The following is a 26,447-nucleotide window of genomic DNA, read 5'->3' as shown; positions in this document are numbered from 1 at the left end:
TCAGGATGATGATGATGATGAGGATGAGGATGACATACAGTCAGCTAATGCACCCAGACAGGAAATTAGACATGTGAGGAAGGATTACATCAGAGGAGATAATGAGCCAGTCCTGTCTTGGCTAGCCAGGTGTTTTGATATGGGAGCCCCAGCATTGGTGGTAGGTGACAAGTCGGCCTCTCAGTTGGGGATGCTCTCAAAGGATACAGGCATAGACAGGCACCTAGGCAAGTGCATTGGTAAAGTTTCTCTGTGGGCACGCCTCCTACTGGCAGTCTCGCTGAGGTACCCCAGCAGAGATGATTTACCATGGAACCCTAAGCCTTGGACCACAATAGCTGAGGGAATCAAGCGTCTGAGAGAGTTTGCTGTGAGAGAAGTAATGTATGGAGATCATAAGACTCTGAATCCTGATGAAATTCCTGTTGGAACAGGCCTTGCCAAAAAGCTCATTAAGCTTGCTCCTCCTAATTATGCCACTATTCTGGCAAGCAGGATTGTGGCAAGAAATTATGGTGGAGCACCTCCTACTGTTGGCCATTTCACTGACCAAATGAGGCAGTTGGAGGATAGTCTTGCACGTACTTCTTTGGTTTCAGCCATTGAAACTTTGTCTGGAGAAATGAAGAATTGCATGAAAGAGCTGAAGGAGGAACTTAAAACCTCCATATCCAACTTGATGAAGGGGGATGATTCTAATTCCTCTTCCTCCAGATGGATACAAGTTTCAGCTGTTAGGAACAGACGTGCTCCAAGGAGGCCATTCCAGAATAGGTCAAACCAAAACAGACAGCAGAGGCAATCACGTGGCAGTATCTGGATAACTCTGCGTGATCAGTTTGGTGAGAACATGAACAGATGGGATGGTCAACCAACTTCTGATCTTTTCAAGAGGTTACGGGAGCTGCAGAGGGGCAGATCCCGAGGTAGCAATACCAGGAGGGTAGCTGTCGCTTCCTCAGTTTCCCAGAACAACTCTGATAGCTCCAACAGTGATCCTAATTCTGGTGCTGGACGTTGTGCCAGCTGTACATGTGGAGGTAATCCCCACCATTAGGGGTGCCCTGCCTTCCGCCAGGGGGAGGTAAGGGATAATGGAGATAACAGAATCTATTGGGATGTGTACATCCAGTGGCCTGGCACTTCAAAATTTCAGAAGTACAGGGCCTTGGTTGACACAGGAGCTCAGTGCACCATAATACCATCAAATTATCAAGGGGGAGAATCTATAACTATTCAGGGAGTCACTGGTGGATCTCAAGAGTTGTTTAAGATAGAGGTTGATATAAGTTTAACTGGGAAGCAGTGGAAGAAACATACTATTGTAACAGGTCCTAATGCACCTTGTATTTTGGGAATTGACTTTCTGAGAGAAGGGCGTTTTAAAGACCCTAAGGGTTACAAATGGGCTTTTGGAATAGCAACTGTAGAAATTGATGGAGGAAAATTGAAGTTGTCCATTAGACCTGAGCTTTCAGATGAATCTGCAGTTGTGGGACAACATGAGATAGAGGATGTAAAGCTGCCGGTTGCTTCTCAAACTGTGCATCACAGACAATACAGAACCAACCGTGACTCTTTGGTGCCCATTCAAAACTTGATTCGTCAGTTGGAGAGTCAGAAGGTCATCAGCAAAACTCATTCACCTTTCAACAGTCCAATCTGGCCTGTGAGAAAGCAGAATGGAGAGTGGCGTCTGACAGTTGATTTCCGTGCCTTGAATGAAGTAACTCCACCCATGAGTGCAGCTGTACCAGACATGATGGAACTCCAATATGAGCTGGAATCCAAGCAGGCCAAATGGTATGCTACCATAGACATTGCTAATGCTTTCTTCTCTATTCCCATAGCAGAGGAATGCAGGCCTCAGTTTGCTTTCACCTGGAGAGGCATTCAGTACACATTCAATCGTTTGCCCCAGGGGTGGATTCACAGTTCAACCATCTGCCATGCAGTGATCCATGATGCTTTGGAGAAAGGTGGAGCTCCAGAACACATTCAGTTCATCGATGACATCATCGTCTGGGGTGAGACTGCTGAAGAAGTCTTCGAGAAAGGTAACAAAATCATTGACATTCTCTTGCAAGCTGGTTTCGCTATCAAGCGAGACAAGGTGAAAGGACCTGCCAGAGAAATCCAGTTTCTGGGAGTGCGGTGGCAAGATGGTCGCCGTCACATCCCAATGGATGTGATAAACAGAGTCTCCACCATGGCAAATCCCATCAACAAGAAAGAAACTCTGCGTTTCTTAGGCATAGTGGGATTTTGGAGACTGCACATTCCTGGATACAGTCAGATTGTGAAACCTCTCTATGATGTGACTCGAAAGAGAAACAGTTTCCAATGGGGTCCTGAGCAACAAGCAGCCTTTGACCAGATCAAGCGAGAGGTAGTCCAAGCGATGGGTCTGGGACCTGTCCGAACTGGTCCAGACATTAAGAACATTCTGTACACGGCCGCGAGTGACAATGGTCCAACCTGGTGCTTATGGCAAAGAGCTCCAGGGGAGACACGAGGACGTCCTCTTGGTTTCTGGGGTCGTGGCTACAGAGGCTCAGAGGCAAACTACACTCCAACAGAGAAAGAGATTTTAGCTGCTTATGAAGGAGTGAAAGCTGCTTCTGAAGTGATTGGAACTGAGTCACAACTTCTTCTAGCTCCTAGATTGCCAGTTCTGAATTGGATGTTCAAAGGCAAAGGTTCTTCACCACATCATGCAACAGATGCTACCTGGTCTAAGTGGATGGCTCTGATAACACAGAGAGCTCGAATGGGAAATCTCGAAAGGCCTGGTTTGGTGGAGGTGATCACAAACTGGCCAGAAGGCACAAGCTGTGCTAAACCTCCAGAGGAGAGAGTAACTCGTGCAGAGGAAGCTCCTCCTTACAGTGATCTGTCTGATGATGAAAAGAGATATGCTTTGTTCACAGACGGTTCCTGTCGTCTTGTTGGGAACAAGCGGAGATGGAAATCTGCAGTGTGGAGTCCAACGCGCAGAGTTGCAGAAGCGAGAGATGGAGAAGGAGAATCCAGTCAATTTGCAGAGGTAAAAGCTGTCCAGCTAGCTCTTAACGTAGCTGAACGTGAGAGATGGCCAAAGCTTTATCTCTACACCGACTCGTGGATGGTAGCCAATGCCTTGTGGGGTTGGCTGAAAGACTGGAAGAAGAATGGCTGGCAGAGGAAAGGAAAGCCAATCTGGGCTGCAGATCTGTGGCAAGACATTGCTGCTCGCATTGAGAGAATCCCAGTGAAAGTGAGACACATCGATGCTCACATTCCTAAGAGCAAAGCTACTGAGGAACAACAACACAACCATCAGGCAGATCTAGCTGCAAGAGTTTCCCAGGTGGACACAAACTCTGATCCTGATCCTGATCTTGACTGGAAACACCGAGGTGAGCTGTTCTTAGCTCGGTGGGCCCATGACTCGTCAGGACATCAAGGCAGAGATGCAACCTACCGATGGGCTCGTGACAGATCCATTGACATTTCCATGGATGCTATCACACAAGTCATCCATGACTGTGACATTTGTGCTGCTATTAAGCAGGCAAAGCGGATCAAGCCCTTGTGGTACGGTGACCGATGGTCCAAGTACAAGTATGGTGAAGCCTGGCAGATTGACTACATCACTCTACCTCGTTCTCCATCTGGTAAGCAGTATGTGCTGACTATGGTAGAGGCAAGCACTGGATGGCTGGAAACTTATCCAGTTCCTCATGCAACTGCACGTAACACCATTCTTGGTCTGGAGAGACAAATCCTGTGGAGACACGGAACTCCAGAGAGGATTGAGTCGGACAATGGAACTCATTTCAAGAACAATCTTGTGAAAAACTGGGCCAAAGAGCACGGCATCGAGTGGATATTCCACATTCCCTACTATGCACCAGCTGCAGGGAAGATCGAACGCTACAACGGTTTGCTGAAAACCACTCTCAAAGCCATGGGGGGTGGATCATTGAAAAACTGGGAGAAACATTTAGCACAAGCAACCTGGTTGGTGAATAGTAGAGGTTCAGTGAATCGAGCTGGACCTGCCCAATCAGATTTGTTGCGAAAGGAAGAAGGTGATAGAGTTCCTGTTATCAGAGAAAAGAATCTGTTAGGCAAAACTGTTTGGGTATTTTCTCCTTCAGGAGAGGCCAAACCTGTCCGAGGGGTGGTTTCTGCTGAAGGTCCTGGTCACACCTATTGGGTGATGCAAGAAAATGGTGAAATTCAGTGTATTCCACAAAGAAATCTAACTTTGGCTGAGAGAGGTTAAATTCAGAGTGTTGCGCAGATACAGCATCGCGCCCAAGAGGAGAGTTCATGAGATCTACGGTGCACGAACCCTGAGAGCCCTGAGTCACCTGAGAGTCCCTGTTCCTTTCTTCGCTCCATCTGCGAGGAAACAAGCTGTTTGCTGTTTTTCCTGTGATTTGACTCTTTTGAATCATCTACATCTGAAATAGCCGGAATGGACTATGGTCTTTATTCACCTATTGTTGTAGATATTATTTTAGATTAGATAAATGATAGTAGCAGCCAATGGAATTGTTTAGAAGGGGTGGACTGTGATGGTTTGAAACTGTCTTTTTAATTTTTCCTTGCAAAGTTCAAAACAGAGAAAGTGAAAGAATGTAAATAAGTCACTATTGGGTGTAAGAAAGCAAAATAACGATTGTTCTAAACACTTCCATTGGATAGATAGAAATGTTTAAGAACTATTACCCAAAACAAAGTAGGCACTCTGCACATTCTGCGTTCGGCAGTGGGGGCAGTTGCTGGGCTGTCTGGCTGCTGTTTCTTCTTCTCTTCTGGCTGAAGATAACACACTGACCTTGGCAGCTAAGTTAACAACTTTCTGCTTAACTAACTCTGCTTCTCTGTCCAGGGGGGTCTGGGGGGGAAGCTCCTGGGAGAGGGAGGCCCCTTTGGGAGGGTCCCCTTGGGGGGAAGCAAAGGGAGATCGATTGTGCTTTTTCTGTTGATTGTATATATTTGTGAATGTTGTGAATTTTGTATATTTGTACATATTCATTGCATTTCATCTGCTTGTAAATACAGCTTTTCATTTGCTTCCAGACTGGGCTAGCCTGGTTATTGTTGGTGGGGGGGGAATTTCAGCTCACACCGACACACTACTCCACCTCTACTTGATCAGTCCTGCGTGTTAGGAAGGGAAGGCAATTTGAGCTTTACCTCAACCTGATCATTCATGTTAAAAGACTGACTTGTCATCTTATTCAAATTAGGAGCTCTTGTTTTCACTAAACATTTAACTACAGAAATTGCACTAGGAATAGAATCTTTCACCCAGAAGGTCAGTCTGTGATTATGCCGATCGTATTAGAAATTGATGGGAGTCCTGCATGCCTAAGCTTCTAACTATTTATTTTTCTCCTTTTTAAAATAAAGACACACAGTAATTTTAGCTAAAGCATTACTCACATTAAAAACTTAGGCACTGCCATAGGTCAAGTGTTCCAAGAATCTCCAGGATCTGCAGATTCAGATAACACTGACTTTAAATGAGATTTCTGTCCATGACTTCTCTGGGCTGCTTTCAGAAGTCAAGCCAGACAGCACAAGACAAATGCATAAATGCCAACCAATCAAACAACAGTTTTGGATTTTGTATACAAGAGGTGAGTTCAGTTCAACGTGCCTTGCAGCAGTGTTATAATTTGCAGCAGTATAGCACGTGGGTTAAAATACTGATGTAGTAACACTGCACAACATATACTTTAGTCAGTGATGCAGGACAGTGATAGCTCAGGCTTCAGCTTATCAGTAATTGGATGTAACACAGCTCCTTCTGCAGTATATTCAAGGAAAAGGATCAGGTTAAATGTCAATATGATTGTGGGAAATTTGCATGGCTTTTACAGAGATAAAACACTAACCAGCTACTTGCTACATTTTATTCTTTGACAAGAATCTACTTACATCTTACCACACTGAAAAGACACAAAGATATTTAAAGACAGTACAAGTCACTTAAGTCACTGATGTTTCAGCTATGAAGCAAGAAACCAATTGTTAACAAAATTACATGGGAGATGGAATGAAACTGATCAAAGAAGTGAACTTTTAAGTTTTTAACCTTGGTTTCAGGTCTGAGATCTAGCAAGATGACATTTCAGCTGTCCCAATTAAATAGAAGAATCAGAAAGCTCCAGCTTAGTGATCCAAAGAGGAATCTTAACTTACCAAGTCCAAGCTCAGAAAGGATAACTATGTAAGAAGATAGCATGAGGTGATTCATCCTCCCTGGGCCTTTGTAACTTGTATTGTAGTGAACATATATATGTCTTACAGGGGGGAAAAAAAGGAAAAAAAATATTTTAAAGCGTTAGTATTCTTACACAGCTAAGCTGTTGCAAAGAAATCTTCAATGACATTGTCACACACTATTTTTTCCCCACAGGATTCTTGCAGAAAGTTGTCTAGTGAAGCATCACCTGCGTATGCTTTTGTTGATGAAGGTGAAAGGTGTCCTGTGGAGTAAGCAAGGAACTGCAGGAAGAGAAAGAACATTTTCCTTTAAGGCAATTGAATGTTACTTTATGTCTGTGTGAATACAATCCGGGCTTCACTGATTGTTTTTTCCCCACTTCGCATTCGTTACCCACCAGGTATCTGTATTTGAGATCCTGGGGCATAGTTCACTCACACCTGCAGTAGTAGTGCTAAGGAGCTATGCTCATTCAAACTTGTATTATAGGATTATGCACAACAGAAAGGTTGGAAAATCAGACTCTAAGTGGACAAACCAACAATTTTGGGTTCTAATGGGCAAAATAAAAAAGTACAGTTTGGGCCACAATCTGTCTCCCATTTAGCACTGTACTTAAATTCCATCCTTTTATCAAAGGGATGAAATCTTAGTGAAGAAACAAACACTTCTGTGCTCAAAGTATTGAATTAATATGAAAGCTCCCTCCAGTTGCCTCCACACTTTGTTGCCTGCTAGCTTCCAAAGGCAGACAGGAGCAGTGCTGGTGAGGAAGCATTACAGAAGGGACAACCAGATCCCAACTGGAAGGCATACAAAATTATTCTGCTAGTGAAGCTTTCCACGTAGATAATACTTATTTTTGATTGCTGATGCTTATAAAGTTACAATTTATGATCAGTTTCACCTTTTAAGACCTGCAGGAGCTTTGTCTTTACTCCCCTGGTTTTCTAGTTAATTCCTGATAGATTTTGGAATTTTCATATCCTGCTGATCTCCACGACCACTGTGGCTACCTCCTTCCAGCAAATCTGTTCTCTGAAGCTTATTGCTGCTAGAGCATTACAAATGCTAGTCCTATGTTGTTTGGTCTTAGTATTGTTTCAGTCAAGCGTGACAAAGAGTGTCATTAAAACAACCCTAAAGAGTAAACAAGTCCTTGATTATTCCTAACCTTGAGTAATTTTTAATTCTGTCTTGCTGCCCTATTACAGATCTCTGCTTATCTTCCCCCATGCTTCTGCCTTCATGACACTTGCTTTGCGTCCCAAAGTTTGTATGTATATGGGAAGCTGGATCTGTGTCTTTGCAGGAATCACTCTTCTCATGCATTGTAAGTAGAATGACACGACAGAACATCACCTTAGTCAGAGCAAAGTAGTTGTGTACTTTGGTGTCCTTGTCAAATTACTAATTGCAAGGTTTTGGTGTTTGAAATTGAGAGTTGCTTAAGAGAAGAAGGTGACCTCCCTGTTAGCAATACCTGAATACTGATGAGCTTATTCACTTCCCCTCTAAGGCAGTTGTAACAAGGGGGATAGAGAGGCAGTTAGATTTCACTATTAACAATAAATGGGGGTCAGATTATTTTTGTGGCTTTAACAACTATATTGTAACTACTCTGAGGATGCCAACCAAAATACCCTCTGAAATTTGCAGCAACAAACAAAACAGTTTCTAAATGTTTACATAGACCAGTCCTTACCAGCTACTGGCATTAGTGACATTACATGACATCTTGTTTACACAGGCTTTCCTGTTTACAGGCCTTATCTCTTTATTGCACTCACTGTATAACTTGAGAAATTGCCTGTGTCAGTGTTTATGTGCATTCGTGTTGTTTCTTGGGGCCTGCGCTGCAATGTATTCACCTGCCCTCACTAAGCACTTGGGACAGGGTCGTTTCTTTGGGCATTGCCTGAATTGTAGGCACATTTCCTGAAATGGGTGCAGGGAGGCTCAGGAAGAACTCCAGTTTCTCAACCCACCTATCTCTTCTCTGGCCAGCACATCAGAGATGAAGCTGATAGTATCTAATTTGCTATGTCTAAAGGCTGAACAGGAAATGGGAGAAGCCATGACTTAGGTGTGCCTAATTAATTCATTGCTTTTGGTAGTGGTAACCGTACCTGCCGTACCTATTGCCCAGTACACTGAAGTCAGTCTAAATAGTATCTTTGAAACAGCTCAGACTCTACATGTGCTTGGGAGAACTCGTGTGAGATCTCTAACCTAGCACTTGGCAGGTGAACAGATCTGCATGAGTCACTTCAGACATGGACTTATGCAAAATGAAGGCTTATAATGAGTGGTGTTGGATTAAGAATGTATTACCTAAGGTTTACAATGTATTTTCTAGTGCATAGCTCTGCAGATTAGAATGCAAGGACAGACTACAATGGGATCTTATCACTTATCATAACAATGTCTAACTGAGAATCCATGCAGATGCCTCTGATACGATGCTTTTAGCTTTCCTTCAGGGCTAATGTTCACAGATGACTTTAAAAAGTATGTTTGCTTTGATTCTGAAAATAGAGTTATAGAAACTTTCAAAAATAAAAACGTTGTTTAGAGATTCATTGTTATGTCTCAGTAGTTCAGGCAGCTCCATGCTTGCTGTAGGTATTATATTTCCTCACTGTAAATGCCAGAGAAGGCTACAGATAGTAATGCAGGTGTTAATATTTTTAACCAGCCTTTCTCTCATTTTATTCATAGCAACTTGTACTGAAATAGATTTCATCAGTCATAAGACAAAAATGAAAACTGCTTTTTAGAAAAAAATCCATTTAGCAATAAATTTGCCAGTCAGAAGCTTCCTGTAGTGATTACTCAAATACTTTCTGTAATGAATGAGAAATACATAATCTATTTCTTATTAGTTTTATTGATTTGTTGAAAACAGCCACTTGTTTGTGAAAACCTGCTTTCTTAGAATTACTGAGTGATGCAGAAAAACTCCTTAGGCTCCCTAGTAAATCTAACATGGTGTTTGTAATTACTGTTTTGAGCCAAATGCAACTTCTGGTGAAATCATTGGAGGAACATGTACAAGGACAGGTTACATTTGTGAAGAGCCAAGTCATCCTTCATAAGCAGAGATCAACACCTGGGTTATGTTATATTGCCCAACCATAGTTAACTTAGTCCTAAAAACACACTCTGTCTCCCATGTCAGAGGAAATAATGAACACGAAAACCTGCAAATCTTACTGGTAATTTTGATTTCCATTTTGGAAGCCATGTTGTCATCCTCCACCCAACAGAGGAGGATCAAAGCCATTTTGCAATATAGGGAAACAGCAGAGAAAGCCAAGTTGATCAAATACTTCATAAATCAAAATAAAATTATTTCTAGTAATAATAATAATAATAGCACTAATTTCATTATGACCTATTCCTTAGATGCTGACTTGACAGATTTTTACCTATTAGTTGCTTGGGTGTTAGCACAAGAAGTTTGAACATTAAAATACAGTTTCCAAATGAAACTGATGAAATCTTTTGTTAAACAGAAAGTGATCATAGCTATGAAAATGCTACTTTATAAGGTCTACTGTTGGTTTGAAAGTACAGCTATTTCGTATAGTTCATTAATAAAATTTTTTCCCACTAAAAATATTGCTGTGCTGAATTTTTACCATGTCTTAAAGTAGTTCTCTGCTCTGATTTTGGCTGGGGAGTTTCTGCAGTAGCTACTACGTGCCTATGATTTGGATTTGTGCTGGAAATGATGTTGATAACACAGGGATGTTTTAGTTACTGCTGAGCAGTGCTCACTTAGAGTCAAGGCCTTTTCTGCTCCTCATACCACCCCGCCATCAAGTAGGCTTGGGGGTGCACCAGGAGTTGAGAGGTGACACAGCTGGGGAAGAAGGAAGGGGAGGACATTTGGAACTATGTCATTTGTCTTCCCAAGTTACTGTTATATGTGATGGAGCCCTGCTTTCCTGGGGATGACTGAACACCTGCCTGCTGATGAGAAATGCTGAACTAATTCCTTGTTTTGTTGCCTGTGTGGCTTTAGCTTTACCTATTAAACTGTCTTTATCTCAACCCACAACTTATCACACTTTTACTTTGCTGATTCTCTCCCTCCTTTCACCAGGGTGGGGGTGAGTGAGTGGCTCTCTGGGGTGTAGCTGCCACCTGGGATTAAACTACAACTGTCATAGGAAGTAATCGATTTTAAGATGTTTAGGTGTTATGTTAGTAGCCTCATCTGCGTCACTAACACGTATGCAAGCAATCCTGTAGGCCCCCAAACCTTCAATATATGCTTCAGCATATTGCTAAATTATCAAATTGTCAGATTTGATACTCAGTGGTGGTGATAGGTGATGGAGGCTGACATTCATAAGGATTTCTGGAACTTCTAGCAGAATGACTAAGGACTGTTGTACAAAGTTTAGATTTAACCTTTCGCATTCCACTCCTAACTCATCACACCCAATACAACAGTGGTTCCATTTGGAAGCTGTATGACAGGCAACTGAAATGCCCATACATCTAGGGTGGAGTGGACATCTGAGCTGTGAGACCAGTTTGTCAGAGGCATACTATTAGGGCTGTGATTTCAGTGTCTGAAGTAATTTACCTGGCATCATCCCAATTTTCTTTTTAGCATCAAAACTCGTGTGCTGATGGAGATATTTTCCAGTGTAACTTCTTCTTCTAATGGACTGAATGTAGGATGTTTGCTAAATACTCATGCAAGGCAAACCAGGAAATCCATATCAAGTACCATTTAGCTTATTTGCATTTGAGAGAGGCAAGTGTTATGATAATTAAATGCATGTGCAACAGCAAAATAATTCCTCAGCCTTTTCCAGAAAAAGTCTTCAAGTGAAGAGGAAAGAAGTATCACTTGGGGATACACTGTTCAATACATTTCCAGCAGCTGATCTTGCTAGGAGAGTTGCTGATACCTGTGAGATAACACTGTTTATACACAAAATTAATTCCAAAATATGCAATCATCAAATACACTGAATAATATTCATGAGCTGGTTGCATGTTGTGTACTCCTTAGTAACTGAGTTTGTAGCTGCAGGCTTCTTAATTTGATTAAGCAGTGTAGAAAGGAAGTGTAAGAGCCACATAAAAATATACTTCACTGTAACAGTTTAGAGAAAGTGTGTTTGAACATGTATTCACACATGGTAAAATACAGAGGGATTGGACTTCTGAACTAGACATCCCACTGAACAAATAGGATGGTGACAGACTATTTTAGCCAGTGTTCCTGATAAGCTTATGGTGGGTGCACACACGGCATGTTTCAAGCCTCAGGTATGATGCTTTACAGAGCAGATAAACAGGCTATTTTCTCTTCTGTTCTCCTAAAGAGTTACCAAAGCAAGCCAGTTATAGGAAACCAAGGCACCCAGTAGTATTTGCAGACATCTTAAAAGGCTTAACTCTGATGACCCCTATGCTTTTCTTAATTGGCTTTACACTTCCTGAAGTTTGTAGTTTTTCCAGTAAATTTGCTCTCTTCTGAAGTATTCCTATATATATTTTAATGAAAGTTGCATTACAAAAATACTGAGATTGAATTCAGTTTCATAGTTCTGTCAACATCTTCAGAGGTGAGATGAAGGCTGCTTCTGAGGTGATCCTGTTTTAAGCATTGATACCCTCTCCAGTGAAAGAAGCCGCCAACTTGGGGAACTGATACCAATTTGATAGGAACTCCTCAGTGCTTTTAGGGTAAAGTTTCTGTATTTCTGCTTCAGATGGCCTGTGTTGTTTACTACACATGCATTGCGCTTGGCAGATCTGGTTTGTAGCACATGTACAGATGCAGCAAGCATGCTGTGCCTTGCCTGTTGGAGGTACTGTACGAGCCACCAACACAGCAAGCACGCAGGAGATCCAGCCTACATGAGAAGAGCTTGGCTTGTCAGATGTGTTCTCCATTTGATGTGCACATGCACAGTATGTCTGACTTCTCGAGAAGGCATCAAGTTTTGTGTGTGCTTTGTGCTGTTTATGCACTGAACATGCTGTGAATTAATCGCATCTGGTAAATCTGTTTTCTTGTTTCTGTGTAAGTGATAAGGTATGCAGAAATCCCAGACAAGCTTTCAAAATCTTTGTATTACCTTTCAATGACATTTCTAGGTGGGAAAAAAATGAAAAAGAGGAACATCTAGGGAAGTTTGGGCACTAAGATTGTTTTCATGGCTATTTCTCTTAGTGCAGATAACTTCAAAGTTGCAGAAATACCACTGCTTGCACAATCTCAGGAGCACAGGACTAATCCACCTACCTGTTAGCCTCTGATGAGGCAGACTCTGCTATCTGAACTTTTCACACTCAGCTATCTATTTTCTTTCTGTATGCTAGTCTTTAGTATTTAAAAAGTGGTGAATTAGGGCATTTCTGTCTCAGAACTCATGCTGCCAATATTTTGATAAGAAAGAGCAACTGATACAGTCCTGAAGCACAGAAAGTATAAAATTATAGATTCCATTAAAGATGCATTGCTTTTGTGGAAAAGAAGGCTTTTTCCCTTAGACGTTGGGGGTTTTAATAGTCTGATCCTAAAGACATTGATGTTTGCCAGTACGTTTCACTGTTAATCTGCCAGTTGTAGTTAAAGGAGTACCTAACACTTGCTAAAAAAAGATAAAAATCCACATGATATCACAGATACCGTTGTCACAGTGGTTGTCACATGCGAGTGAGGGAAAAGTCAGTAGTTTCCAAATATTAGTATACTTGGCATGACTTTGTTCAAGACTACATAGTTACAGTATTTTAATACTTTTGTAATCTTCTTGTGTGCAGCTTTATTATACCATCTTGGACTTTGGTTAGCTTACAGTTGCAGATTGGGAGCACCTGTATAGTTAACAGTGAGTTCATTTTGTACAGGAATACCAGCAATGAATCTGTTTCTCCCTTCCACAGTTAAGAAAAGAACAGTGAAACACTAGCGTACTGCTTCCAGTTCTGGTGCCCCCATCATAAGAGCAACATCGAGCTGCTGCTGGAGAGGGTCCAGAAGTAGACGACGAAGGTGATTAGAGGGCTGGAGCACCTCCCTTGTGGCGACAGGCTATGAGAGTTGGGGCTGTTCATCCTGGAGAAAAGAAGGATTGGGGAGACCTTATAGTGGTCTTCCAGTACCTGAAGAGTGCCTGAAAGAAACGTGCCGGCAACGCTGAACATACATTTCCAGCAACAGCCCACGGGAACTTGGGCTTGCCAGGTCCTGAGGTAAGGTGGGAATGCAGTGTTTGTTTAAAGAGCAGAAGTGCTAACTGGTTGTAGAAGTGATTAACAAAGAGAATTGAAGTGAAGCACCACCCTGAGGCTGCTGTTCTGTATGCTAAAGCTTGACTTCCTCGTTTCCCAGCGCTATCTGTGTGAGAAACAGATGTCAGAACGCCCAGGGTGCTCTTGCGGGGAATGCCCAGCTGCAGGTCACACTGCCCGTGCTGCTGCCGGTGACGCGAACATTGTCCATTTCGCTGACAGTGATACTGGCACCGGCACTGCGAGTTCCGTTGCCGCTGACGCTGATTCTGGCAGTGCCAGTCCCGCCTCACTCGCCTCTTGCACCCGGTGGAGCTTAGGCGCGGAGCCGCGGCGCCACCGTGTGGTCACACAGGGAAGCAGCGCCCTCCCCGCCCCGTAGCTTGCTGGTTGGGCCGGGGCAGGTTAAAGCCCGGCAATGGGCCGGCACCGGCCGCTGGGGCGGGGTTCGTCCGTTCTTGCTGCTGTGCTAGAAAATGGCGGAGGTTTCCTTGCTGACTCTGGCCGCCTGGCTTTGCTTCAGTCTGTTGCGGCCGTCTCACGATGCATTCGCCCTGGAGGCGGCGGCGACGCGTTGGCTTCGCACCCGCGGGGCACCGGGGCCCGGAGGTGTGGCGGGGCTCCTTCTACCCGGGAGGGGGAAGCTAGGCCGTCGGCAGGGTGCGCGGAGGAGTCGGGTCGGTTCGCACCGTCTCGGTTTGCACCGTCCCAGTAACGGCCCCAGGTTTGCAGCGAGGCGCCCGAGGAGGCTCTGCCTGCGGCCCCGGTGCTTCGTGGTCCGAGTCGGGCAGGGCATTTGCCGAAGCTCCGTCTGCCCCCTGGAAGTCTTTCTGGCTTTAGATGTCTATCAGTTTGTGCACTAAACGTGATGAAGCCCGAGAGATGTGTAATTAGTTCTTTAAAAATGTTTTAATCTGTCTGGAGTGGAATTATTTAGAGTGACAGCGTCTGAGACATACCCATGGTTTGACATCGTCTCGAACTGTAGAATTCAGTTCTAGGTGGAGCTATGAAATACTTCTTTAAGTGACACCGCCTCTTAGTGGCCAGCTGAAGGCAGCTGAAGAGAATCCCGTGAGAGGAAGCAGTGACCTTAGAAGGGATGTGAAAACCACTGCAATTCCGTCTTATGTCAAATATGAATTCCTACATGTTGAAGGAATTAATCCCACTATTTACACTTCCTTACAAAGATATCAGATGTTCTTGTTGATTTTCCTTTTTTTTTTTTTTTCTTAAGTATAATTCGGGATTAAAACCTGACAAATCTGCATAAAGTAATCTACACTCACTGGAGCTTGAATTAATATATTTCTAATTCTGTTCCTTGGTAGATGGTATGAATGTCCTGTTTATAGTTGTGGATGATCTGCGTCCTGTTTTGGGGTGTTACGGAGATAAACTCGTGAAATCTCCAAACATTGATCAGCTTGCTTCTCAAAGTGTTGTGTTCACCAATGCATATGCACAGGTGAGAGAAATAATAATTTTTTTCTCTATACGAAATAACTACTGGTTTTATTACATTAGGTGTTAGGCACATTGTTGGAAAAAAAGAAGTATTTGTTAAAATAAGTTATTTCCAATTGAAAATAAATGGTTGAGCTGAAATATGCTGTATGACCCTGTATCTTTATTAAGGTGAGAAAAATTAAAATGAGGCATTTGAATGGTGGTATTTCTGTAGCCCTTGGAGGAATGCAGTATCACACAAACATTTTCCACTGTTAGCTACTTAAAAATGCTGTTTTGCTAAACTGGAATTAGTTCTATTACGGGTTTTTTTTTTTTTTTTTTTTACTGTTTAAATTTTTCTGTCGAGGAATCCTTTCTACAGACCTTTACAATGGGACAGCTTGTGTGGTCAGCCTCGCTTAAATACAGGATGCAAAATCACACTAATTAATACTTTGCCTAGGATGCCTGCCTTACCAAATTTTTCTCTGTTGAGAAATGAGAAATTTGAGTCTGACTCCAATTAGGGATTAGAAATGTACAAAGCAGTAACTCTTGACTATTGCCAACCTGGAACAGAATTCATAAGGCCTTTGGATCATAACCTGGACCTTCCGTATGTTTATCCTTTTCAATATTCTTCAGGCAATCTAGATCAGCTAGACTTGGGCTTTTGTCACCACAGTCCATCTGCTGCTTCTGCTTAATTCTGTGTAAGTGTGAGCTACCGGATTTCAAAAGCAGCCTGACTAGGGTTTTTTTGCACTGCTAGCTGCATAATCAAAGCTTTTAGTGCTTAGAAATTGGTTATTTGAGGAAAAATTATAGACAGGTAAAGGCATATCTTGCTAAAAGTTTGCTATTGGGAAGTAGTGTTCTTAGTAAGGGTGCTTTTTCGTTCCAGCTTGAAGTTATGTGAGACATGTTCAGCTGCAGCTCCTGAGCCTTTGGATGTTTTGCTCAGCTACACCTAAGTCAGTTTGTATGTGTCTTCTATTTTTTGTTGTGAGATGATTCTCTTTTTGGATGGCTCTCTCCTCAGCAAGCAGTGTGTGCTCCCAGCAGAGTGTCGTTTCTTACTGGACGCAGACCTGATACCACCAGACTGTATGATTTCTACTCCTACTGGAGAGTGCATGCAGGAAACTATTCCACCATGCCCCAGTATTTCAAGGAGAATGGCTATGTGACCCTATCTGTGGGGAAAGTTTTTCATCCTGGTATGGTTTGAATTGTCATCTACATATGCTTAACATGTATGTTCTCACAAATGGGCTTCATGTAGAAGTATCAACTCTGTGATTCTTGTCTGTATTGACAACCTCAATCATAATCGTGAACCAGATCGTACAATGGTTGTAAGTTGTCTTTAAATCTTAATTTTAAATCGTAAGGCATTGGAGATGAACACAGTCTGTGACTCTTATCTAATGAGTATTTTCACATCTAGTCTAGGGATTGTGGGAATAAATGTCTAACATTCCAAAAATACATCTGGAAGTTAGGTATCCCCTGAAGATGAAATTACTGAACAGCTTCATTATCTTAGCTCTGCATATACATGTTTCATAATAGACCATCTGTCTGGATCAGGAGATACGGAGTGTATGACTCATATTACCAATTAAATAGGAAACTAGCTCACTAGTTAAAAAAGCAATATCACTACTGAGTTGAAATACTGTAATACTGACCCTCTTTTTGGTAGTTCATTACCACAGAACTAAACTTGTATGAATATGTAAACATCCAGTTGATAGTAAAGCTAATGAAGGGTATATATGAAGACTGTTCTTAATCATAATTTTTTTTGTGTGTTTTTTTTTTTTTTTTTCGGTTGCATTTCCCTGAAATGCTTCCCTGAATGTTCTTCAATACCCTTGAGTCTCCCTTAGCAGTAAAAGCTATTTCAGGGAAAATTGTCTGTCCTTAACTTTGACTTTTTACTTTTTGGGTTTCTTTTTTTCAATTGTGAAAGATCATTCAAAACATTTGTTCTTTTATCATATTTAAAAAGAAACAACTGAAATCAAGTTAAACTTGTGTTTGAAGTCTTCCTTCCTAATCTCTTTACCCTTTTCAGGAGTTTCATCCAATTACAGTGATGACTATCCATACAGTTGGTCCATTCCACCCTTTCATCCTTCAACTGAAAAGTATGAAAATGATAAGGTAAGAGTGATTTGTGTAACTCTAACAAAGGAGGTTTTCAGGATATAATCAAGTTTTGCGTTGAGCACAGGCTGTACTCTCTGGTTTTTGAGAACACAACCTGTACAGGGAAACAACTGGCCAGTTTTACCTTCTGTTACCTAGCCTGCCAAAAGGTTTGTCCCTTCAGTGGTGTGTTATGTTAATTCACAGAATTCACCTGCCCATCCTGCAGGTACTTTAAGTATTTTCCTGGCAACAGTATAGTCACCTAATTTATCTTTACTCACTAATTATATATCACCTGCTGCTGGCATTTTCTCAGAAAAAAAAGTCAGTAGGTTCCAGGCAGTTTTTTATGAGCTCTTGAGATCAGGAGTAAGACCACACACACACATACATATATATATATATATAAACCAAATTGTAGCTTCTTGCTAATAGGTCAAAGATTCTATTCATCATAGAAGCCGTGTGTTTTCCCACGAGACTGTTTAATCTTCTGCCCAGCTTTAGAGAGGATTCTGCTATTCCATAGACAGGGAAGTTGCATTCTTGAGCTCCTGAAGCTGTCTGCTCTGTCACCAGTGTTCTCTGCACCTTTGGTGTTCATAGAAATTCTGAAATTCCTGTTTTGTATCCAATCTGCAGTCTTGTTGGTGGAAGGACTGAGAAACAAATTGGTTTGAAAGTTAGGGAGGAGTGGATTTCTTCTTTGCTTTTACAGAAGTTAATTACTTAACTTTTTTTTCTTTTTTTTAAGACTTGTAGAGGTAAAGATGGGAAACTTTATGCTAACTTGGTGTGCCCAGTGGATGTGTCAGAAATGCCCAGTAGTACTCTGCCTGATATTCAGAGCACTGAAGAGGCCATACGCTTACTGAACATTATGAAAACCGATAACCAAAAATTCTTCCTGGCTGTTGGTTACCACAAACCACATATCCCACTGAGGTACCCACAGGTGAGGAAATAGGAGCCTGCATGAAAAGGAACCTAGAGAAATGTTGCTTTTGCTGTTTCCACAAATGATTTATCACAGAATCACAGAATACAGGTTGGAAGAGACTGGATTATCTGGTCCAACCTTTCCTGTCAAAAGCACAAACTAGTCAGGATGGCTCAGCACCTTGTCTAGTTGAATCTTAAAAGTGTTTATTGGTGTTGTTTCTGGAAAGCAAGCTGAAAACCAGCTTCTGTGTTGCATTTCAGAATGTTTAATGAGAACAAGTTGTGAGCACTCAGCCAAAAGCTTGGTCTCTGCCACCGTAATAATGACTGCCACTGCATGGAGACTGTGTTCAGCTTGATGGAGTATGACATAATGAGGACTTACTCCATTTCCTCTTTGAGTTGGTGGCAAAACTCCTACTCATTTCAGAGAAAGTGATGTTTGATCTTCTATTTTAGTGTTGCTTTGAGATGCTGGAGAGTGTTTATAGGTACTTACTAACTCAGTACTTCTCAGGAGTTGTTTAGAGCTGACTGGCATAGTATTGCTTGCTTTTACACTCTGGGCTGGGGGAGTGAAGCCTTATAAACTGTAAGAATATTGAAGAATATGCAAGGGTAAATGGTTGCTGTCTCACAACACAAAGTTTGCCTCAGACCTTAGAGGTGAGGATGGTCTTTATGTGTGTTTGTATTATAAAGGAATTTCTCAAGTTGTACCCCTTGGAAAGCATTGCATTAGCTCCAGATCCCTGGATACCAGAGAAGCTACCTTCTGTGGCATACAACCCCTGGACAGATATCAGACAGAGGGATGATGTGCAAGCATTAAATGTTAGTTTCCCTTATGGACCACTTCCAGATGACTTCCAGGTAAGCTGTCAATACAGTGCACTGAAGTCAAATTGCCTTAACTTGTTCAAATGCAAGGGAGCAGTCAGCTGCCCTTAGATGTTCTCAGGTATTCAGCAACTGACAGTTTGCAAATACTGTGAATTCCCTGCCTTGCATACTGTCACCTCTATCTTGGTAGACAAACCTTCACTCTAACTGCAGTCAGGCTAGTGGGGGTGGGGAGGAAGAGACCAGCCATCAACTATGTGCTCCTGGTTTGTATATAAGGAAATGTATGTAGCAGCTACCAATGTTTGTTTGTTTTCGTTATCTGAATCTGTTAGTCTGTTTCAGTCTGCCACTCAGTGTATCTTCTTTTGCAAGGTTTCCCTTGACTTTCCAGGGCTTGAGCCAAAATAAGTGCACTGTCTGGACCCTGAGAGAAGCAGAACTGATTGGTTTGTAACATCTTGCTTGAAAAATCTTCTGGAAGATAAATTGAATTTTCTAACTGCTTCCTCCCTGTTTACCTTTTCTGGGACATGAATCAGGCTACAGACACTTGAAATACAGCTTTACAAGTAAAATCCTTTAGTTTCTTGACTTAGCCACCAACTGGTTCTCCTGAGTGTGTGTCTAGGGAAAAGCTAAATTTTTCCCTCCCTCTCCCCTGTTTTCTAACCTTGCAGCGTCAGATTCGTCAGAGTTATTATGCAGCAGTGTCTTACCTGGATGTGCAAGTTGGCCTGCTCTTGAATGCTTTGGATGATGTAGGACTCTCAAATAGCACAATAGTAGTTTTCACTGCTGATCATGGTAAGCATTTAAATCTTTCTCCAGTTCACTGTTAATAATTGTGCTACTCAATGCTGGCATATTAATCAAGTGTGTGTTTATATGATGTACAGTAGAGCTACCATACCTTGTATATCTGGCTAATCTGTCTCTAATTAAATGGACTGGCACAGGCTTCTGGGGCTGCACAGTTCTGTGCCCCTGCAGGCACCCCTCTTTAATCAGGTTGAGGATTTACCAGTGAATGATGAGACTGTCTGCCAGAACACTGTGTCTCAGCTTGCTGGATTCCCACCTCCTACCCAAAGAGTGCCTCTTGCTGGGAACAGTGCTGTGAAAGGATAGCGACCACTTCCCTCCCCCCCACCCCCCTTACAATTTGTAGAGAGCCATCTGGTACAGAGGATGACAGGCTTTCTCATTAACTGCTGGTGTGTTTTCTTGCACTTGTCATTGCTGCTTGCAGAGCATCTAAACTGATAGCAATGTGGCTCCCCCCTCAGAACAGAGGTCTGGCACACTCTGCATCCTGGGGGTGAAAAACTGAATTTGAATCATGGGACAAACACCTCAAACATCTAATATCTGCTTCAATACTCTAATAGTCATTAAAATAATCTCCTCCTGATCCTTTTAATTGAGGGATGACTTAGCTGACTTAAAATTAGGGTATGGCTTAACTAAATCAATATGAAGTCACCTATTGAGTTCATTCGAGTTGAATTCCGTGCGTGTGTGTGTCTAAGCAAGCCCTTACAAGTTGTAGAGCTATGGGGTTTAATAATTCTGGAACTAAAGCGATTCTAGATTCTTTTGACTTGCCACTTTGATTTGGATTTCCCATTGTAAACTGAATTCCTCTTTCACTTGTTGTGATTAACTGCAGACACTTGCTGTTTCCAGTACCAAAGCTAGCAAAGTGATCCAGAAACTCCCAACATGTGAACATAGCTGTTGCAGAGCTCTTTTGTCTTCCCCTAAAGTGAGGTTGGCAATAAATTGGTCTGGAAGGAAGTCATGTTGGCATCTCTTCCAAATGGAAGAGGACAGCTAAAAAGTTTTGATGTCTATTGCTTCCTCAGGAGTAACATCCTGATGTGGCAGTCTGGCATAGATAGCAGCCTTGGCTCAGAGGGATATTTGGTTACAGAGTTAACAGGACTATTGCAGAGCTGGCAGCTGCCCAGAGCTTAAGTGCTTTGCAGAATTGATCTGGAGACTCTACTTGTAGATACTGATGCACCTCAGTTCCTCTTTTCTGCTGTTTTAATGCTGATTTCCTAGTTCTAATCTAGAGTAGGGGGAAATAAGGAAAGGTGTAATTATATCCTTAATGAAAGAGTATCAAGATAGAGGTGGCAGTTGAAATAGCTTTCATGTTAGAGAAAAATCTGGTTATATTTAAAGATAGATTATTTGCTTTTAATATAACATCGATAAGAAACTAGTCAATTTAGAGTGAAAAAGAAACTATTGCTAAGCTACAATCCAGCATCTGCTCTGACTTGTATTCTTTGTTACCTAGGATGGTCCCTGGGAGAACATGGTGAATGGGCAAAATACAGCAATTTTGATGTTGCTACCCGTGTGCCGCTGATGTTTTATGTGCCAGGAATGACAACTTCCTCTGTTAGTCAAGGAGAGAGGGTCTTTCCTTACCTTGACCCTTTTAGCCATGTTTCAGGCTTGGTTCCTCAAGGTAAGTTTCCATCATTTATTTTTGGTTTACATTAGATATATGTAAAGAGGTGATGATATAATGATACTTTGCCTACAGGCAGCTTGAATCTGTGTCGTTGGCTGTGCTGCTTGTACTGAGGAGAAACAAGATGGTGAAGGGGGACAAATCTTTGCTTTGGTTAGATCTCCTTTAGTGGAAATAGCTAGATGCCTGAGTTAACACAACAGGTGATTTATTTTTGTGTGGTGTAGAATCCTAAAAGTATACTTGACCTACCTTTTGTAGGGCACCTGCTGTTTTTTCAGCAGTAATTAGTAAATGTTCTCTGTGTAGCACTGTGTGTCGGTGTGAGCTGAAATTCCCCCCCCACCAACAATAACCAGGCTAGCTCAGTCTGGAAGCAAATGGAAAGCTGTATTTACAAGCAGAGTCTAAAATCTACAATGAAATGCAATGAATATATACAAATATACAAAATTCACAACATTCACAAATATATACAATCAACAGAAAAAGCACAACCGATCTCCCTTTGCTTCCCCTCAAGGGGACCCTCCCAAAGGGGCCTCCCTCTCCCAGGAGCTTCCCCCCCAGACCCCCCTGGACAGAGAAGCAGAGTTAGTTAAGCAGAAAGTTGTTAACTTAGCTGCCAAGGTCAGTGTGTTATCTTCAGCCAGAAGAGAAGAAGAAACAGCAGCCAGACAGCCCAGCAACTGCCCCCACTGCCGAATGCAGAATGTGCAGAGTGCCTACTTTGTTTTGGGTAATAGTTCTTAAACATTTCTATCTATCCAATGGAAGTGTTTAGAACAATCAGTATTTTGCTTTCTTACACCCAATAGTGACTTATTTACATTCTTTCACTTTCTCTGTTTTGAACTTTGCAAGGAAAAATTAAAAAGACAGTTTCAAACCATCACACACTGGAAACTGTTTTGATGGAGGCACACTTGTGTTAAACTTGACACTGGAACTTGCTTTGTCTTTCTGAAGAGTTTAAAGTAATGAATATTATTGTCTTGAAGGCTGCATATTTGAGAAATGTAAATGTAAAAATGTTCTCATTAAAAATACGTCATAAATGCATCAACTAGCATTTTCAGAGCTAACTGCCACATCATAATTGCCTTGATTGCTGTCACTCCACAAATCCAGTACAAAGCACTTTCAATATAACACCAATGTAATTATCAGAATAAGTTTCTAAAATGTTTTACCAAATCTGTCAAACCATCGTGTTCCTTAACTTGTATTTTGATATTTCTTGTAGGGCAAAGCAAAAAAGTGGTTGAGCTTGTGTCTTTGTTTTCAACACTTGCTGAACTGGCTGGCCTGCAGGTTCCTCCTGTGTGCCCAGAGACCTCATTTCATGTGGCACTGTGCACTGAGGGGGCAAGCATTGTCCGGTATTTGAATGCTTCTGAAAATGTGGAGGAAGAGAAAGATGAGTGTGATGACAGTTACAGATGTTTTAATGAAGAACCTGTTGCTTTCAGTCAATATCCCAGGCCTGCAGACACTCCTCAGTGGAACTCTGACAAGCCAAAGCTGAAGGACATCAGAATCATGGGCTATTCCATGCGTACAGTTGACTACCGGTATACTGTATGGGTTCAGTTTAATCCTAACAACTTCAGTGCTAACTTTGAAGATGTCCATGCAGGAGAATTGTACATGGTGGAGACTGATCCAAATCAGGATTATAACATCTATAACAATACCTCACATGGTTATTTTTTCAAAAAAATCCTTGGCTTCCTGAAGCACTAGAGCTCAGAAATGTCTTTGTGCATGTTTGTGCAGCCCCTTTTTTTATATATAGAACCTTTCTTCTGTTGTACAGCGAACACTTGGATTGAATTAAAATCTTCTTTGTATCAAAACACTAAGGTACTGCTTTTGTCTTGTTACATTTAGTCTGGAGAAGGCTAAGGGGAGACCTTTTTGCTTTCTACAGCTACCTGAAAGGAGGTTGTATCGAGGCTGGTCTCTTCTCCCAAGTAACTAGCAACAGGACGAGAGGAAATGGATTTGTGCCAGGGAAGGTTTAGATTGGACGTTAAGAGAAACCTCTTTACTTGGAGAGTGATGAGGCATTGGAAGAGGCTGCCCAGGGAGGTGGTGGAGTCACCATCCCTGGAGGTGTTCAAGAAGCTGTAAATGTGGTACTTCGGGACATGGTTTAGTGGTCATGGTAGCCAGGTTATGGTTGGACTCGATGATCTTAGAGGTATTTTCCAGCCTTAGTGATTCAATGAAGTCAGAGTGAACTTCTGCAGTTTTCAAACACAAGCACACAACACTTCTGAAAAGGATACTGTCAAACATATCTGTGGTCTTCTGTAGTCACTGAAGAATTAAAATTTATCTGTGTTGAAACTGGTAGTGTGAAAGGTGCAAACAAACTTATGTGCAGAGAACATGTCAGTAAACGGGTCCTGTCCACTTGGGGCTCCAATGGTCAAGGAACCATTTGATAGTAGTGAAAGGGTGAGGTATTTGCTGTCAGCCTCACCTCCTGGCTAGAGTCAAAAGAGAATTGCAGAATGTCAGGGGTTGGAAGGGACCTTGACACATTATCTAGTCCAACCAAGGCAAATTCCTCTATTCTGACTTGTTTGAGGGCCTTGGGTGTCTGGGGCTCCTGAAAAACTTCATGTGTTTCATTTCAAGTTTCATTTCAAGAGCTTTTAATCTGGAAATTCCTGTTTCTTATCATACAGGAAGGCTTCTGAATTTTTAATTAATGTGTATGAAATGAGTGCTTTTATCATTGAAACACTAAGTAAGACTTTAGGATTAAGGTAACACCAGGATGCTCTTCTGCAGTGTTTCATGAGGACTGGTCCAGTGACCCCATAAGTGAGAAGAGATGGAAACCTTTAGCTATTGTAGCTTGCTGTAGTTGCTGAACTTGCTGCACCTTGAGGATTTTTCACATCCAGATACAAAAAGCTTGGATGTGTGCATTCTTTGGTGCTAAGTGGGGCCTGGCATTCTTGGTTTGGGATTAGGACAGCTAAAAGCCTTCCATTTAGTTTGAAGTTTTTAGCATAGCATTTAGCAGCACAGGATGTGAATCAGTAGTTGTCCCAAGCTGTGCTGTTAAGTAAATTTCCATATGGCCAAATGCATTAAGGTAAATGTTTGTGAGCTTGTAGCTGAGAAAAATGTTTTTGCTGAGTGTTTTAACTGTTATCTGTACCTTATGCTCACAATCACGAGGTACACTGTGCTGTAGTGTGATGGCAGTAATTTGTGTTGTGTTCTAGCAGCCTCTTGGATTTCTGTCATTCCATCTTGGTAATTGAGGCTCTCCAAATTTGTACCTTAACAGATAAGAGCTTGTTCAGACAGTGCTGACTTCTGCCACCTTTCTCAATGAACCACTGCAACTCCTACAAAATGAAAAACCCAGCCAGCTCCTCAGATAAATTGACTTTAATATCCTAGAGAAGCCACGGACATAACTTTATTTCATTAAAATCCATGTACCAGTCTTACTCCTAATTAATGTAGAGATATCCACCATGAATCTGATTCTCTCTTAGAAGACAGCAGTTATTTAGTGCCTTTAAACTCAATTAGAAGAATATATTTCTTATGAACTTGTAATTTGTTTTAGTCAGCCCAAGAATGTTCTGCAGCATTATTACTCCTGATGAAAACATATTTTTTCCTTCACTTATGCACGTATACTCAGATCATCAGCTGCTGTGAAATGCTGCACTGTCATGTAGCAGATTCAGTGTAGCCATACCAATTTCACTCTGGTTGAAGGTGTGTTTCCTTGAGAATGGTGTCAGGCAGAGATTTGGAGTCTGCAGCTAGAATTAGTTATATCTTTGACATTTTCCTTCAAAGGAAAATCAAATATTGGGAAAGTTATTTTTAGGGGGATATATTGAAGCATTAAGGATTAATTTGAATCTCTACTATGCCAGATCAGTAATACAATGTACATTTAAAATTGAGCTAGCAAATGGGTATTATCATTGACTTGACTACCTGAGCTTTGTGGTGTTCTCCTGCTAAAACACTTGTAAAAAATTTTGGGATTTTTTTCACTTAAAATTATAGCGTGTAGATAAGTTATTTAGGAATTTATTTGCATGAAAGTATTCTTGTACATATCCTGCCTTAAGCCTCCCATCACTTCAGGCAAATTAAGTTTTCAAGTGGAGATAAAAGTCCTGGTGCTAGGTGATGAGTATTTTTTTCCTCAAGTCACACTCTTTATATTGGAAGGGAAAAGCTGCCCTCGACCTTTCCTAATCAAAATCCAGTAATCTTTTGAGGAGACATGAAATAGAATTGTCTCTGGCAGATGGTGAATCAAGGCTGGTACCCACGTGCTTAGGGCAAGGACGTTCTTGAATAATTGCAGAAGTGGCTGAGCAGGACTGGTCCACCTCCTGAGCCCTTTTCTTCTGCCTACTGCTGAGCTGAGGAATAACGTTTTTGAGGAGTGAAGCATAGTGACAAAAGCTTTGCTCTTGCATGTGCTACTTGCGTTCATTTTGTTATGCAATTAGTTGAGCAAAATGCAAAACCATTAGAGACAAAGGGGGAAGGCACACTTTTTCAAACTGACCCAAATGCTGCTGCTTCTGAAGAGCCTGACCTGTGGCCTTGCTAGGCTGAGCAGCCTCCACTGAAGAACAAAAGAGCTTAACATGAGCAGTAAAAGTGAAGTGCTCTTGTGAAAGGTGATCTCTCTAGAGGGAAGAGGATGCAAACCAAGCATCAGGAAATAAATGAGATGCCAGTGCTGACCCTGTTTCTGGGGATGGCACCAGAACAGCTGGAAGAACAGCATGGTGCTGCATCAGCAGGAATTGTTACCTGCGGTACATGTGTGGAGAGATTCCACTGGGGACCCAGAGTAGCCATCGTAAGCACTTGGCACAAAGCAGAGTCAATAAACAGGCCTCTGTTAATAAGCTAATGTACAGAAGTGATTAAGCAATGGAATTAAAATTTTGGTCCCTAAACAGCTGTACATCAGTCAATCATAACTCATAGTGTATAGATGTACAGCAACCTGAAACTGAAGTTTTAAAAGCAAAGTTAAAAATCTGCTAC

At 41.8% G+C, this 26,447-nt stretch overlaps 1 protein-coding gene across 1 annotated transcript; it reads left to right on the top strand.

Moving 5' to 3' along the window:
* Positions 1–14,834: 14,834 nt before the first annotated feature.
* On the top strand, positions 14,835–23,132 carry IDS (iduronate 2-sulfatase). Its single transcript, XM_054388734.1, has 8 exons — positions 14,835–14,966; positions 15,993–16,170; positions 17,034–17,122; positions 17,865–18,065; positions 18,755–18,925; positions 19,576–19,702; positions 21,207–21,380; positions 22,633–23,132. Exons 1-8 carry the CDS (start codon positions 14,835–14,837, stop codon positions 23,130–23,132), a joined length of 1,572 nt encoding a protein of 523 aa, XP_054244709.1.
* Positions 23,133–26,447: the final 3,315 nt, after the last annotated feature.

This window comes from Indicator indicator, chromosome 17 (assembly GCF_027791375.1).
Source record: "Indicator indicator isolate 239-I01 chromosome 17, UM_Iind_1.1, whole genome shotgun sequence".
NCBI lineage: Eukaryota > Metazoa > Chordata > Aves > Piciformes > Indicatoridae > Indicator > Indicator indicator.
This window is presented reverse-complemented; position numbering and strand designations above follow the sequence as displayed.

Excerpts from the sequence above, each read along its gene's own strand:
- IDS (XM_054388734.1), top strand. The coding sequence starts at position 14,835 with ATGAATGTCCTGTTTATAGTTGTGGATGATCTGCGTCCTGTTTTGGGG. Across the intron at positions 17,123-17,864 it reads AAAAGTATGAAAATGATAAG|ACTTGTAGAGGTAAAGATGG; the intron begins GTAAGAGTGATT and ends CTTTTTTTTAAG. Across the intron at positions 19,703-21,206 it reads AGTTTTCACTGCTGATCATG|GATGGTCCCTGGGAGAACAT; the intron begins GTAAGCATTTAA and ends TTTGTTACCTAG.